The sequence below is a fragment of the Eutrigla gurnardus genome (assembly GCF_963514095.1).
Source record: "Eutrigla gurnardus genome assembly, chromosome: 19".
NCBI classification, from domain to species: Eukaryota; Metazoa; Chordata; class Actinopteri; order Perciformes; family Triglidae; genus Eutrigla; species Eutrigla gurnardus.
This window is the reverse complement of record NC_139930.1, coordinates 15,177,366-15,194,092: the sequence shown is the minus strand read 5'-3', so window position 1 is coordinate 15,194,092 and position 16,727 is coordinate 15,177,366. Positions and strand designations below refer to the sequence as shown.

General features: G+C 41.7%; 1 protein-coding gene across 1 annotated transcript in view; it reads right to left on the bottom strand.

Moving 5' to 3' along the window:
* mmp17a (matrix metallopeptidase 17a) overlaps positions 1–16,011 on the bottom strand; it is a 58,468-nt gene extending 42,457 nt beyond the window's left edge. The window contains exon 1 of the mRNA XM_084035309.1: positions 15,680–16,011. Within this exon, the coding sequence (XP_083891435.1) occupies positions 15,680–15,787 (108 nt within the window). The 5' untranslated portion in view covers positions 15,788–16,011. The remainder of the gene's footprint in view (positions 1–15,679) is intronic.
* Positions 16,012–16,727: the final 716 nt, after the last annotated feature.

Below are 16,727 nucleotides of genomic sequence, written 5' to 3'. Positions count from 1 at the left end.
TTTCGCCTGCACATTTCTTTTGCCTCCCTTTCACTAAACGGCAGGGAAACCTACTTGCACCGGAGCAAGAGGTCTTCCTACTGAGTATCATATAAATATATTTATTATATTAAATATAAATATAATGTATAAACATATTTTAAATACAAGCATATGTTCAGCAGAGGCTCGACATAATACCTGGGGGATAATGTCAGTAATTAATCAACACAGAGAGTTGATGAATCGTGCTTGAGCTGAGAGCACCAACACTACAAAGGTGTCAAGCCTTCCACAGCTGTCAGCTGAGTGTTGTGAACCTCTGAGCAACATTGGACCAAATTATCCATCAAACGCCATATATTATGTTAGCTCCGGAGGTGAGTCACACATGAGTGCATGCAGTGGAAATAAGTCAGTCTCGGTTTTAAAGATAAACAAACTGATGGCTTTTGGAGCAAATTAGGACAAGCCCCTGTAACTGGAGTTTATTTTAACAGGCAGAAGATTCAGTGGCTCCACTCGAGGGGGGAAAAAAAGCCCCCAAACCTTCTTTGAAGTTACTCTCTCTGTGGGCGGTAATGTGGCATGGCACCGAGCCAAAGCTCACAAACACAGGGATTGAATAGCGCCGGCCCAGTGTCCCCGCTGTTGCATTCATCCCATATGCCACAATAAATAAGAAATATGCAAAGTCACACACAAGCAGATATGCAAAGCAACGCAAATTGACTGGACATGTGAATGCTTGATTGCCGTGACGGATCGGCTCAACTGTCACATAAGCAACGCTCTGCGCAAAATTATTCTTAGCTTTTAAGCGTTTGTCCGATGAAGTGAATTTGTGAGTGTGTGCACGATGGTCAAAATAAATCCTGTGAATGAAGACGGATGTGTTTCGTTTCTATTCAGCGTTATTTATAGGTGTATTGGCTCATATTGCATCCGTGTGTAAGTTAGGAGAGATGGCATCTCTGTCGGCTCCCGAGTTCAAACGAGCTGCCGCGATACATACGAGTGTATTTATGGATCTTGTATGTAATTTATAGGCCCGTGGGTTTAGCTATGGAGCCGGAACATGACAACACACTGAGCGCTGGTGGCAACTGGTCTTAACACAATGACGAGCTCTATCCACACCTCTGCCCAGGCTGGATTTTCCTTCCGCCCGTAAAATATTCATACAAAGCAAAAAATGGCTCTGTCATGGCATGAGTTTGTTTCTGTTAAGAAGTTCAAATAAATACAACATCGTTGCAATTCTGCAAAACAACTAGGATACTACGAACTGTACACACAATATCAATTTTCCAAGACTTAGGGCTGTCAAAATTGCCAAGTGGCACCCTTTCAAGGCTGAAACATGAAGCCAACATGGAAGTGCCAAATGGTTCTTGAAATGGTCACTTGAGGCTAAAAGTCCCCATAGACCCCCCCATGTTAAAATGACGCGTTATTGTGTTAAGGCTTAAATCTGAAAGAACAGAAGAGAAAAAAAGTGGAAGAGTGCGTTTTATGCTCATTAACGTTAAGGCACAAGTTGAAGGAGCTGATGGGATGTTGCCTTCATTACAATTTAATGTGACAAATACAGTGAATAATTACTTGAAAAGGTCTGTGCTGCAGTTTTTCAGTGAGTTAAATTGTAATATTAGTATGATTTTATTGATATGTTAGCACCAGGAGCAACAAGAACACAGGGTTAACGCCTAGCAACACAGTGTAGCATGCAGCCTAGCTTCCTAGGCTCGCATGTGAGCCTGGTTAGCCTTAGCTAGCTTGGTAGCTTCGAGCTAGGTGGGCATGTTTTGGCAACAAGCCATCATTCGGTCCACCTCAGCTCCACCTCTTTGCCTATATTCAGAGTTAGACTGTATCGTCGTTAGCAAAATGGTGAAGGCCGAAGCCGCCCATTTCAAGCTCCACTCGGGCTCTTCATCAACGTATGGGTGACATTATGGATAGTCCAATTTGCATACAATGATGGAGGATTTCTGCGCATTACTTCCATGACACCGTGTCCTAACTGGCCCTTTTCAGTTCAGTGGTGCACAAAACAAACTCCATTTTTCTCTGCAGTGAAATCGATACCATAATTTCGTTCCATCATCATGCCTCCTGTCAATGCCAGAAATGAATGTCATGGAGGTCAGATTACTTGGAATCAAAGCTTAAATTAATTCTTGAGTCCCATCACATTTTGTTGAACTTAGTTTAACTTTTGCCACGAGCCATATGGAAAGTCAGGGCAGTTAACTGCAGCTGCTCAGGAGGGCATATCCAATTCAATTAAAATTCAAAACACTTTATTTATCCCCGGAGGGCAATTTGTAGACGCACATCGAGTACACTATATATGAACATTTGAAGAATATATCATTCAAACATAAACTGCACATTATGATACTAATATAACATGGGATGCAAAAAACGTACTATTACTTCTTCATAAAAATGACCCTCTTTCTTAAAATGATTGACCTAGCGCTACGAAATGTCAGAAAAACAGGGTTCACTTGAGGCAGGATTTGACTTTTCTAGATTGTTGCACATCTGCAGGAACAATTTGCTGAAAAAGCAAACATTAGCACTAGCACAAGTATTTGCCCTAACATTATCTACCTGGATTTTGCATGTATTTGCCCAACAAATTCAAACTTAGATTTACATTTTTTGCTCTGTTTTTTTCTCTTTTTTTTTTTTGCCTGAAGTGTCTTCCTGCACTCAGAGATATTGCTTAAATGCAGCCAAAATGTTGTATGTGTCTGTGCGATTCCTCATGCACGCTCGTTTGCTTGATTACAACACAAAACACGTCCTTACTTGTCAAATAAACTTCTCATCCCTACGAGGCATCACATTTTAGGAGGTTAATTCTCACAAATAAGCAGTATGTCCTTCCAGTACGCAAAAAAAATCATCACCTGTGCAGCTTCCCCACTGAAGTACCCCCAAAAAAGCAGAGAGGTGTCTGTGTGTGTTGCACCTCCAGAAAGACATGAACTGTCTGGATATGTGCTGTTTTATTAGGAAGTGGAGCTGTACGGGACCTAGGGCGATGAAACCGCTGCAAACGAAACGACAGCTACACTGTGCATCAGCTGATTCCCCCACAGCAAGACACTGGAACCTGCAGTAGTGAGTTCATAATGCAACAAAGTCAAACTTCAAGGCTGAAGAATGGAAAGCTAAATTGAACAAAATGAGGTCCACAAGGAGTTTGCTTGCTCTGCTATTTGACACGGCTGCAGCCTGAAAATGAGGTCAAAGTTCGAGCGCCAGCTCTGGCAATACTTCTGGCTTGGGGTTGAAACGGCACGGTGTGACATAAACACATGTCCAGATTGACACAGACAGCTTCTCCATGTGTATATATGCACAGGCATGTGAATGAACCAATTTATTCCATGGCCTATCAGTTACTCTTCTATGGCTTCATTCCAGATGCATCTCTTTCTCCATGCTGGATATCAGAAAGGAAGCGGCGTGTGTGTGTGTGTGTGTGTGTGTGTGTGGTTGAAGCTGTGATGCTATATGGTAATAAGATGTTTGGGTAGCACTTAGCGCCGTCCAGCTGCGTAGCTAAGTGTGAAACGGTAAATAGACAGTAAATCCAAGCAGGGCTCATGTTACACACATGGCAGTGTGGTGGTTGGAGGGGGATAATTATTCCAGTTCAATATGTGAATGTTCTTCACAATATCCATAGAGGGTTAAACAGCACTAGAAATGCACTGCGGACATAAATAGTTTTAAATAGTTTAAACATTTACGCGCAAGTTTGTGTACACAGGACAGAAAAACCAACAGAGATTTGACTTATGCAGCACTCATCCACGTAAAATCACTGTTCTGACATTATTTGCATTGTTTAAAATCAATCCAAAACAGTCATAGAAAACTCCACTTCCCAGATTTTAAAATGAATATATGGTAAATCACTGACAGTAACTAAACCATCCTGCATAGTCAAAAAAAATCACACAACATGCTGAAACTATATTACTTACAAAAATCATAATACAGCACTTTAACAATCCATCATCTTGTCAGATCATCCCTGGTGATTGTTGTCAGAGGGAGCCAAAAAACATCTGTTAAAGGCTGCCAAACTAATTAAAAATAACTAAACTAACTTAAAAAAAAAATGACTAATTAACCCAAAACAAAATACAAAAGCCAAAGCTATGAAAACCAACCCACCAATCAAGAACCACAATACAGAAGCATGTAAATAAGCATCTGTATGTATATATATAAATAAATAAAACAACAGTTTCCTATCGACACCTTAGGCACAATTCCCTTATCTGGCCAAATCCGCTTGATAATTGGACAGAGGATAAAACAAAGTAAAGATTTAGACTGGGCCCTGTGTTCATGAGACAAAGATGGGGAAAGCCAGATAAAGGGGAGAGAAAGCCCTACAGTCCTGGGATATAATGAATATGTTTTTATCATGCTGACAAAATCTGATAAGACCACTGGGGAGAAACATAGAAGTCTAAGAAGTATTTAACTGAGTTTGTGGAGCTACGGGGTTTTAGTGTACCTCAGCAGTATACTTCAAACAATAGAGCGGCTTTAAGCAAGCACAGTCAAGTGCATCTGGTTCTGCCGCGGCCGTAAAAATGCACCATCGTTCTAATTTCACATGCATTAAAAATGCATTAAAAGTTACAACGCACTCCAGCATCCCCACTTTAATATAGACAACAGCTTCTAGCGCAAGAACACAAGATACGTACATCTGTCTTCGTCTTCACTCGCGTTTAGGAATTAATCGTTAAAAATGCAGCCTCTCTTTATCTTGGATCATTAAAAAAACGGACTCCCTTCCTTGGGACTGAGTGAGTTGAGAGTGAGTAAAACACCTGAGGCTCTTGACACTCCCCAATCCGTCTAATTGGAAGAAAAATCTATTTGGATGACGAAATACAGCACTAGTCTTGAATCTTGATTTGATGAAGTAGCTACAACATAGTGCAGTTTTGTGATCCTGCATTGACAGAGGCGATGACAAGTCGTAAGCATATGGTAGGATATGCCTACATCTGTTGATCTCGTCACTTCCACCGCCTCACTGCAGATACTCTGCACTTAGCTGAACACAGAGCTGCACAGGCCACTATGCGTACTATTAGTGTAGCTCCAACACTTTGCCCGTAGTACTGTATGCAGGTGTCAAAGCAAGACATGCTGTCAAATCTAAGGGTTTTGATAAAGGTCAGCATAAAAAAACATAGTGTTAGCCCGTGTAAAATGCTGAGATTTATTGTGAAAAATCAGTAAATTCATCTGAAAAGACAGTGGACAGAAAGGCACAGTCTCCACACAAATACGTGAATCTTTCGGCACCTTTCACATTTAATTACAATTCACAGGGCTGCAATTAAAAACAGCCAAAATCCCCTTGTTTTCCGGTTGTGGTTAAGGTTGCACGCCCGGGGAAGACAAAGTACGCTCCAACCGTGTGAATATTTCAATGTGTGCCGCTTTGACACTTGCTCCAGGGCTCTCCGCTTGGCAGCAACATCTCCTCCCGCTCCAGGTGGAATTGTGTAATGTCAATGTTAGTTGTATCGCCGAAACATTTGATCTTTCCATGAACCAGCATGTGTATGGTATGGCTCTTATCCAGCTCCTTTTTGCCCTTCAAATTTGCAAACACCAAAATGTGTCCATTTGGATTGCAAAGAATGACAGCTCAGACTCAGCCAGACAGAAACAGCTTTTTTCAGCCAAAAACCCATCAGTGTGAGAAACGGGAGCAGCATCAAGAGTCTCTGAGCGGCGTTGGCCAACTAAATACAACGAAGAGAAAAAAAAAAAGCAACAATGAAGTGTTTACTGATTTGGATAGTTTATAGCATGAGCTGAATCAGACCATATCCATGATGTCGGGTGACTTTTTTCAGTAAGGATATCAAAGAATCTTTGGAAGCACCATAGCATACTTCAAATCAGTTAATTAAATTAAACCAGATCAATGGCTGACCCTAATTAACATTACATCCATCTCAGGTAAACGTGGCTTCCTCACGGTATTAAAATAAACAGACAGACTGTGGAGAGTGGTCAGCTGTTTACCCAGAAGTCGATGCTTGCTTAGCCCTTTGAATTCAGATCGAGGCTATTTCTGCACCGATCAATCAAAAGAGAATCGCAACGAGGAATACATTATTTTTCCAACTCCAGGAAATGGAACGGACCAGTCCGGGACCTTGAGGAAGGTCAAAATTACAAGCTAAACCAAAACCGTTCACATTTTGAGATCAATTTCAGTGTTGCTATTTTATTCCATAATCCATTTGTTGATAATTAGGGTTGTATTAAAATTGATGGTTATCATACCCCAGTTTGGCTGTGCTCGGCTGTTCCGAACCCAACTGAACAGTAAAGGTTAATTGTTAATCATCATAGTTAATTATCCTAAAAGCTCACAGCTGTTATTTTTCATTCAGGAGTTAATTTAACATGCTATAATGCCGCGTGTAAGTGTTTAGTTATGTAATATTGTAATTACATGCTAACAATAATGATAGTAATAATAATTAAGGAATCTATGATGCTTGTGCAATGTGTTCACCTGCTCCAGGTAACCTTGATCCTGAACTTTGATGCCATGTCCAATTTATTTGGGTAGAGTTTACAGTACTTGGAAAAACAGTCTGATCACTAAATAACTTGTTCTTTTGTGGAGGATATGTAATTAGTTTAATTGTTACTTAGGGAGAGGCATACTGAGAAATAACTTCTTTTTGTTTGTCTCCCATGGGCTGGAAAGAGAAATACCTAATTAGGCAATGAATAATTGCTGAGTTAATGGCCACCTCAAGATACAATCTTGAATGTAACAGTCACTCTCCAAATTAATGGGGCTGTGCATTGTGCGGTGGGACAAAGTGATTCTGCTCTCGGTAGTCTAGTTGAAGTCTTATTTTTCTGCCGTAATGCTTATTGCATCCAAGCGTTTATCATAATTCTAATAAACACAGGGTTTCTGCCAGATAAGCTGTTATGCCTGACAGCAGTGGCTTTTTTTTTTTAATTTTGTGGGGCAAGGTGCTGAGCAAAACTCAGAGGAGCAGCTTGTCACTAAAATGAGAATAGCTAGTCCACCTTAAATGTCAGCCCACCTTAAGTGAGCCTCAGCCAACTAAATCGCTTGGGTCTTGAAGAGTTTTATTTCATCCTAAACTGTACAACAGTTGCTACGTTCACAGCCAGAATGTTACTGCTAACGTCATTGTCACCGATAACACAGACACACACCATCTCCCTCCACCGCACACTCGCCAACATCAAGCGCACAACCTACGCAATTGCAATGCATTATTCGTTAAAGGCTGTGTTAGCATAGCCTACCTTCCGATTGATCCAAACTCAAAAACTCAAAAAAATGTTAACGTCTTGTGGATAGAGCTAACAATTAATTAATTAAATCGCAAAAAAAAAAAAATCGGGATTTTGGGTTAATGCCACTGGCGAAAAACCAGCCAATGTGTCTTGCTATTCACAGTGTATACAGCCTAAAGCAATGGTAGACAAGACCCGCAGGGAGTCGATACATTCTAAAAATAACATGAGTCACACGGAGCATTTTTACCCGAGGCCATTTGTATATTATATAAATATATATTCGTCTATTGTATTAATTCTTTGCAATGGGAGTGCCAATAGGATGACGAGGCGCTGGGCATCTATTGTGTTCTGAACTGGACTGAATCCTATGTGACCTATGTGTTTATTGTTATGTGATACATAGCCTTTAACAAAGATCGATTGATAATGGTCTGTGGATAATAGCTCCAGGGCTCCGTGGATTTCTCAAGGAAAGACGGTGAGGCTGATATGCCTCCATTGCTGGTAATAACATTATTATGACTGCAGGCGACTGAATGGTTTGAAGCTTCATTCATAACGTTGACATTGAACTCATCATCATCAATAACTCACAGAAACAGAGCTTGCAAAAGTCCTCCTCACTCAGTCCAAAAGATCAACAGCAAAAATGTATTGAAAAAGATAGATATCCAACATATATTATCCAACAAAATAGTTTGCTTAAATCCATATTTGTTGGTGTTTAGCCTTGCAAAAACATTTTCACTGCACTTGCTCTCTGGCACAGACTTGTACAGGCCATATGTGTACACCGACTTTGTAGCTAGTCGCCACAAGCAAGTTGAAGTCACTTCTCCAGATGTCATCCATGTTTGTTATCTTTATAACCATTCCTTGCTTATCAAAGACGACACTGATTTGTGGGATCGACATTCATATTGTTGCGCCACGGTCTGACCAGAACAACACTGATGTCTTCCGCAGAACTGGAATCGTAATCGTTAAAATCCAACAGATACCCAATCCTATTACTCATAGATATTGGTCGGAAAACCCAAAGCCTCCGAGTCCTGCAATTTGTCTGTCCTTGTCTGTCCTTCTTCGTCTTTCCATTTTTCACTTGGATATATAGATACACAGAGAAATGTGCCATTATGTTGAGCACGTATAATACTGAAATATAATACCAAAGCACACGACTGTCAGAAAGTCACAAAGTGTTTATTTTTAATTTTCCCCCTTTTGCACAAACTGTCCTTCACTTTGATATGAAATAAACAAGAAATCAGCAGTGCCAATCACCCCGGTGGCAATGTCAGCCATGAAAATCAGCATCTTGCTGCAGAGAAGCAACAGCCTTCGTTTTTTTTTAAGTTCGCACACATACAAATATGTTTCAGAAGGACACTTCAGAGGAGTTCTGTTGCTTTGGGGTTTCCTCTAGTTCCGTTGGTGGGCCTCTGGATCATTTTGACTTTAACATGCATGCACAACTCCAGAAACCACCGTAATTACAAGATCTGGTCAGATCTTTGAATAGCTATGGCAACCTTAACCTTGAACTGTAATATGACTAAAAGGGGCGGGATGCCTCTGTTAAAATAGGATAGCCACAAGGATTTGATTTGGGGTTCTCTTTTTTCAGTTACAGTAAGTCATGAAACCAGTCGGAGCCAACAGGAGGGGCCTTATATGCCGCAGAGGGATGATACCTGCTCAACTACTTACACAGTCCGGCCCATTACTTCTGTAAACCCACCTACTCTGACGTATGCTTGTGCCAAAACAGTAAGCCCACACATTATTGTTATCAGATTTTTAAAGTCATGCATATGCAATGGTTCTGTATCATAAATCTCACTCAACGTAAAACTGGGCATGCGGCGATTTCCTCTCTCACAGTTAGCCACAGATGGATGTGCACGCCTTCAATCGAGTGCTTGCATATAAAAAATGTCTCTACGTGCTCCTCCGGTCCCTCCATCAAACACAATTTCACGGAATTGCATTGGCTAAGTCCCCAATTGGCACCAGAGGAGCAATCCCTGTGTACTGTATAGCTGTGGCTCGTTGTAACACCCATACAGTTGGGCCTCTTTTTTTGGTGGTGGCCATAGTCCTGACCGTTGGTGAAATTAAAATTAATGAGTACAACAAAAGTGACCTTGGTAGAAATAAGGACTTAGATGTTGCACCGAGATGACACTTCTTCTGTGGTGCCAATTCATCTGATGCCAAACTAGATATACACTTGCAGAATAAGAACAGCACAGGCAATTTTAAAATGCAATTAAGCTACTTTAATGAAGTAATCTTCAACAAGTAGATGCATTTAAATAAAAAAAAGAAAGGAATACAACTTTGAATGCAGTTAAAGCAACAATGACGATAAATCAGAATGCATTCGTCTATAAGTTGATATGAGTGCGTGCGGTATCTGTTAGCACAGCTGTTTATGCTGTTTGACAACCTTCTTCTTCGGTTCATTAAATCCCTGCAGTCATCTAAAGTCAGCACGGATATTTGTGATAAATCTGCAGCCTCTGATTGTGCCACAGTGTCATTATGCAACAACGGTTTACTTTGATTAAAGCACATGCAAACGACACTAGGCTGCCACTAAATAACTCTTAATTCTGCTCGGTAATTCAGTTGTGGTGTAAACGCTGCTGCTTCATTACAATACTATTTAATTCTACTTGCGAGTCAAAATAAGGATTATCTACCATAACTCAAGTTTTGAATTTATGTTGTCAAACTTTTATGAAATTCATGTGCCGTTATCTAAAAGCACCACGTGGAAGACTTGCAGCTGCCACGCATCAGTCCCACACCGCCATGCTACAGTGGCAGCCAATGAGGTGTCAGGACTCCTGAGACCTTTATTGAATTAGTTTCTGAGGAAATCATAAACTCCTCCGTAATGCTGACAGCCCTCCTCGGCAACTTGCATGTCTCTGGAGAACTTTTACGCTTAACAAGGCTGAGGTGACAGACTGAATAGGAGCAGATTGAAGGACTTGCTTCCCTCCTTTCCCGAGAAGCTGAGAATGTGCTATGTATTACATGCCGAACATTCGCTCTGTCAATCTTTATGGAGAAATACGCTCCAGAATTCAAGTCCTTTCCCACATGGCATTGTTCCTGAAATAATCTCCTCGGCCTGGATTTGAGTCCCACGATGCATCTCTACAGACAGAAGGTCACGCAGCTTGATGGAAGTGGGACAGTGGTGCTAAAAGTATCCTAATGATCCAGGCTGAGAGTGTAATAACAGATTTACATGCAAACCAGCATCCGGCGTGGTTTTTATGGCGCCGTTTAATATTCCTCCATAGCTCATCGCCCCTTTCGCTATTGCTTATAAATAAATCACTATCTTACAGGTAGAATAGCTATATATCAAAGAAAAAAAAATCACATTTCATCTTCTTGGTTGAAACATCCTCCACGCCGTTTGCTTTCTTTGTCACTTGGTTATTTCAGTGTAGAAATCTCGCCATCGCACTTCCCCTTAACTGTAAATGTATTCCGTTTTCCATCCCATGGCCTCCGGCCGTAATCAGGACGACCATGATGTGCTGGTAGAAAGAGAGCCTTCTTTGTAAAGTGCAGGAGCAGAATGGAAGGAGAGAGACTGGGAGTGAAGGGACCGGATATAATATTGGAGAAATGTACACAAAATTCAGGCAAAGACTGTACTAATGAGGGTAGCGGTACTGTTGGCGGACAGTGAAATGGGGCTTGGAAATGAAATGATTTCCCTATTATACCCTTCAGAACAAAAACTGAATTATTAAAATGAACATTTTCCATCTTGCGTTCCACACTAAAAATTCCTGAACCACTGTCGGGTGGAGGATGGAGGATTAATGGCACTTGAAGTGTCGGGATTCAAACAGCGGAGAGCGAGTGAATATTCCTCCATGTGCGTGTTTGAAGGTGGGGGTTTATATTTTGGTGCTGAAACGCTCACGCTCATTGTTATGGTTCTCCTAAGAATACCAATGGCCTAATTACTGAACATATTATGGGTATTAGTGAGCCCCTATTCGCATTGTCTTTCCAAGCAACCTTTCACTTTTTAACCATTCAAAATAACCCAAAAGGATTGTGAATTGCATCAGAAATTTGAGCAGAAAAGCCAATAAAATTTGGGTAAGGATGATCACGAAAAGGATTCCAGCAGGATTATTTTTTAAGAACTCATCATTATGATATCTAGCAGGGAGGGAGAGGCAGTAGTGGAGGCATGGGAGCAGGAGGGGTGGGGGGGGTGCCTACCGCTCCAGGGAAATTGATGCCAGATGGTGTTCTCATTGATGAAATTAAACAGCAAAATGAGAGTGAGAAATGGACTGGCAGGTTGTTTTTGCCCTTCCAGACGTGACACACACACACACACACACACACACACACACACGCACACACACACACACACACGCGCACACACACACACACACACACACACACACACACACACACACACACACACACACACACACACACACACACACACACACACACGCTTGTGCAGTCTTGAGGTTTGTGGTCACGTATAAGATTCCACAGGTGGCTGGATCATTTAGATCATTTATCACCTGCTAATCTGTTCAGCTCACCCTCTTATTGAAAGGAAGCCCTGGATGTCCAGGTGAATAGTTCCTTTGAGAAGATAGGGCAGCTCTGCTTCTGTCAAGAAAATATTCCTCAAGGAGGAAAATGACGGGATGAGCAGAAAACATAGAGCGTGTTACAGTACCTTTTAGTTGTTATGACTCAGGAACCCTCAAGTGCCGAATTTGCAAATCAGTGCTATGCAGTGATAAATCAGCACGGATAGCAGCAAAGCCATAAAAAATGAATCTCTGATCTGCGTCGTGGTTCAGTTACTTAAGGACTCGGTGTGTGGTTGTAACAAAGACACACACACAATACCTAAGTTTGACAATCTCGACTAAAAGCCGAGTGATGTAGCGCCACAGAAATGGAGCGCAAAAGGACCAAAATCAGAGGATTGTTTTGTGGTGAGATGGTTGTTTTGGTGTTTTCAAATCCTGGATGAATAGCAGTTATGATGAGACGTACGCTGACAAACACCCCCATGCATACATGCATATATCCACTGTGGAGAAAGAGTGATGTGTGCAATCATCTGATCATATCTGGACTTTGCAGCCCTTCCAGCGAGGCAGAGCGATGCTCTCTGTGCGTCCTCTGGCTCCGCGCTGCACTCCAGCGACAAGAAAATCAGTCATTGGCCAAGTAATCATCATCAGGGACGTCGACACCGATACTCTCTCTCCGTCTTCCGTGATGAACTAGGAGCTCTAGTTAGATTATATTGTAAATTGCCTTTGCTATCGGTGATCAAACATGAGGATCTCTGTTTTTGCAATGAATAAAGCAGGAACACTCTTTATCTCTCGCGTAACTGATAACAGCGCACGTCTAAATTGCATCATCCTCTTTTATCAGGTTTAACCTCTTCCGAGCCTTCTCACCTGCTTTCATCGCATTTAATGTATGGCATGATCGCTTAGTGTTGCAAATTAGGGACTCATAACTACAACTTCGCTCCCTACTGCCATTGATCTACAGAGCGAGGGAGTCACGTGTGGCGTCTAAACAGCAGGCAGGAGGACATGCCTTCAACTGGTGCTTCTACAAAGACATCTTATTCCTGTGCCATCTCCTGAGGACAGAAGAAAGACTCTATGTTCCACTTGTTTCTTGGCCACCCCCCAAAGAAAATGCAAATATGAAGACCTGCCCTGAATCTGCAGGCAGGGTACAAAGATCATTCCCCCGGCTTACTCAGAAGAAGTGGCCAAGCTGTGTTCAAAACGAGAAACTTGAAAGGCACTCTTGTGTCTTTGTGGTTTCTAGGCACAGGAAGTTCCTACATTTTGCCTTTTAAGGGCAGACCTTCACAGTACGGCAAGTAACTTCTCAGATGCTCCCATTTATCAAAGTGTGTGCAAAAGGTGGGAAATAGGCTTTCGTCCTGGGTAATGCATGTCTTCTTCTACCTGGAGACGTGATCAACCTGTTACTGAAGCGACTCTTCTTCTACAACAAACACAGCAGAACCACCATGGTTTGGGCATCGCTTCATAAACTCAACGTTTTTCTAGGTGTCTGAAATCCTACACTTTCTTGTGAAAAGTCAAAGAAATGTTCTGCACCTGCCAATTTGACATCCAAAGTGATAAATTATTGTTTGAAAGAGTTTCCTCGGCAGAGATATGGCAAAAGAAGTTCAACATCCAGGAAATGAGAACTTTTATTGCATGAACTGTGTAACCTCCACCAAGATGCGGATTTAGTGGTTCTAAGTCCATAAGTCCAGGACTACATTTGGACGTTTTTAGGTCCGTATCCATCACTGGACTGGCAGTGTTGCTTTGCATTAACTGGCACATGAAGTGGGACAGGGCATTCAAGACATCTCAACAAGAGTAATGGCTACAGGCTGCACAGAGACTGCAGTGCCACTTTGGACTGAGCGTATTATACAGCTCTATCTAGAAATGAAGGAACGCTTCCACTTTGTGGTATTATCTCCTCTGCAGTGGCAAGTGGAGGAAAACTGATGAATTTGTAGTGTCAACCAATTTCCCAGAAAACAAAGTAAAAGTTTCCATACTTAACGTTACATACATCTCAAATCTGTTGTCTTTTCCCACGATAACGTGTCAGCTAAGTGCATTTGTGTAGTTCCATAGCTGTGTTTATACAATTAGAATTGTTGCGTTTTTAAGTACAACTTCCAATTAAAGAAGAAAGAAATTAGCCAATAATAATCATTGGCTAATGAGGATCTTGATGCCGATTAACTGTCCATGGATTGTCCATCAAAGGCCCAACACGTTTTCACTTCAAGACATGATGATAATCCTCGATTTAACCCCTCGGCTTTGCTACTGTACTAATCTGGGAATGCGTTTTTTCTTCTCATCAATGGTGAGGTGAAGCTGGAAATTAGTAATCTGAGTGAGCGGCATTGGAATTATGTTGCAACTGGAAAACAAAATGAGACAGAAAGTCCAAGGGTCTTTTATGACGTTGGTTGTTTGTGACCCAAGCTACACAGCCAGGAAGAAGTGTGTACAGGTTGTGATGAACCAGCCAGGTGTGGTCAAACTGACCTTTTGGAAAAACAGAAAAAATGATTCAGAGCAGAGGTGCAACAGACCATGTCCAGAAGTCAAGGTTGTTGGCATTTGCCTCAGCAATGACAAAAACGTGGGCAACGTGTATGATGTGAATTTCTTAGAATGTAACTTCTGTACAACGTTGATACAACACTATTTGCCTTAATCTAAATAATCTTTGTCTATACTGGATCAAAAATGATCACAACTAATGTCGCAACTCATAAAAGGAAGCGCTTCAAAGTGGGCAGGGAAAAAAAATAAGTCGTGAAAATACAAACTGATCTATTTTGGGTCTCTTGTTCTCGGGAGTGAGACGGGAGTTGGGATGAGAAGCAACAAAAGCTGATGTAGCCCTGAGGAGCGAAATTGTAGATGGGAAAAAAGAATCAGCTTCAACGGGGGTGAAATTATGAAGATGATAATCAGCTACAAGCCGGGGACTACAACTTTTTTTTTTTCAAATTTTTCAAATAACCTCATGTTTTACAGAACAGTGCACATATGGGCCATTGAGGGATTGTTGTCTTGACTGTATTCTGTGGGAGGATGATAATAATGATGATGATGATGATGATGATGATGATGAATATTTTACAATCTGTGTGACCCCCTCCATTAGCCTACTTATTAACATCAAATTCACTATTCATATTTGGGCTGGTCTGTTCTGAGTGAGTAGCCTCTTCAAATCTACTGCTCTACCAGACACTAGTATGGGATCCTATGTGTTAAACAGCCTTTAGGCATGACAGAGAAAAATAACCCATAATGTATGTTGGGTTTATTGCAGTGAGCTCCAGTTATCTTATTAGCAAAGCATATTGTGAAAAAGGTCGATATAACGAAGGATAAACCCTTCAAATACAAGTATTTATTACAGGGCAAGAGGGAGGGAGGGATTCCTGATCAGCAAATAAAGTTTCTATCTACCTTTTTGTTTCTTCATCATGCTGTGTACCGCCACTCTGAACTGCAGAGCGCTGTTAACATTCAGAGCAAGTATCTCGGAGAAGACAACACTTGCTCTCTCCTGGACGTTGAGTAGCCCAAGTAGGAGAGGAGAGAGGGAAAAACCCGCTAATTAACGGCTTCACACTCAATGAGAGTAGGGGGAAAACAACCAAACCAGCAGGTAGAGAAACTTCCGACCCGCATTCTCACGTCAAGTCGGTAGAAAATAAACAAAAACTTACCACCCCGGTGTCCAGCTGCTCCGCGGCGTGAGACGGAGCCGCTCCGCTCAGAGGTAAAAGCCACAACATCGGCACCAGCAGCAGCATCTCCGGGGGAATATTCCTCATCCACTCCGAGAAGAAGAAGAAGACGAGAAAACCACGCTGCCCTTATGACAGGCTGCTCCCGCAGGGCTCAGACACCGACCCCGACAGCCGCATCCACGGAGCGAACCGCACGCCGACGCTCCTGGAAATGTTGCCCGATGAAGTCTACCTCACTGTTGAGCGCAAACACGTAAAACACATTAAAACCGGCGCCGGTAGAAACACTTAGGACCATTACAGCAGTTTATGCAGCCCCCGCGGAAAAAAAAAACTAAAAGAGTCCGGAATGAGCGATAAACTGCGTGTTCTTGTCTTGTCTCAAGTCCCTCAGAGGTAATATCCCCGGAGCAAGAAGCGCGAGCTCCGCTCGTCGTAGCGTCGCGAGCGTCGGAGAAATGAAAGCAGCTGCGCGCGCTAGGGTCGCGAGCAGCAGCAGACATCAACCTCAAGTCAGCCACAATAACCTTCTACACTTCCGGACAAGACTCCCACAATAAAATCCTCGCTGATGGGGGATCGCAACTAACACGAGGGCAATTTCACTAAATCGTTAGAAAATATATATTTCAGATGAAGGTTCCTGGGATGATTAACGATCTTTGTTGCCAGATAAGTTTAGACCAATGTGATAATTATAAGGGTTAATTCACTCTTACAGTTTTCAGAACTGTTGGATTGTGTAAATCATATTTATGCCAAACATTCATGCAGCAGCGAGAATATCAATATGTTCACAGTTTCATAATGAATAAATTCAGATCGGTTTCTTGGTTCTCAGTACAAACTGAAATCATCACTCCGGGGCTGTATATAGTTATTGATCTACATTTTAGAGAGTATATTAATGAATGAGTTAACTAGTCAAATTCAATTTGTTTTTAATTGCTTAAATTGTCTATTAGATGAATAATAAAACAATCATTGCTTGAAGCTAGATGGGGATTTCACATAATTTGGGTAG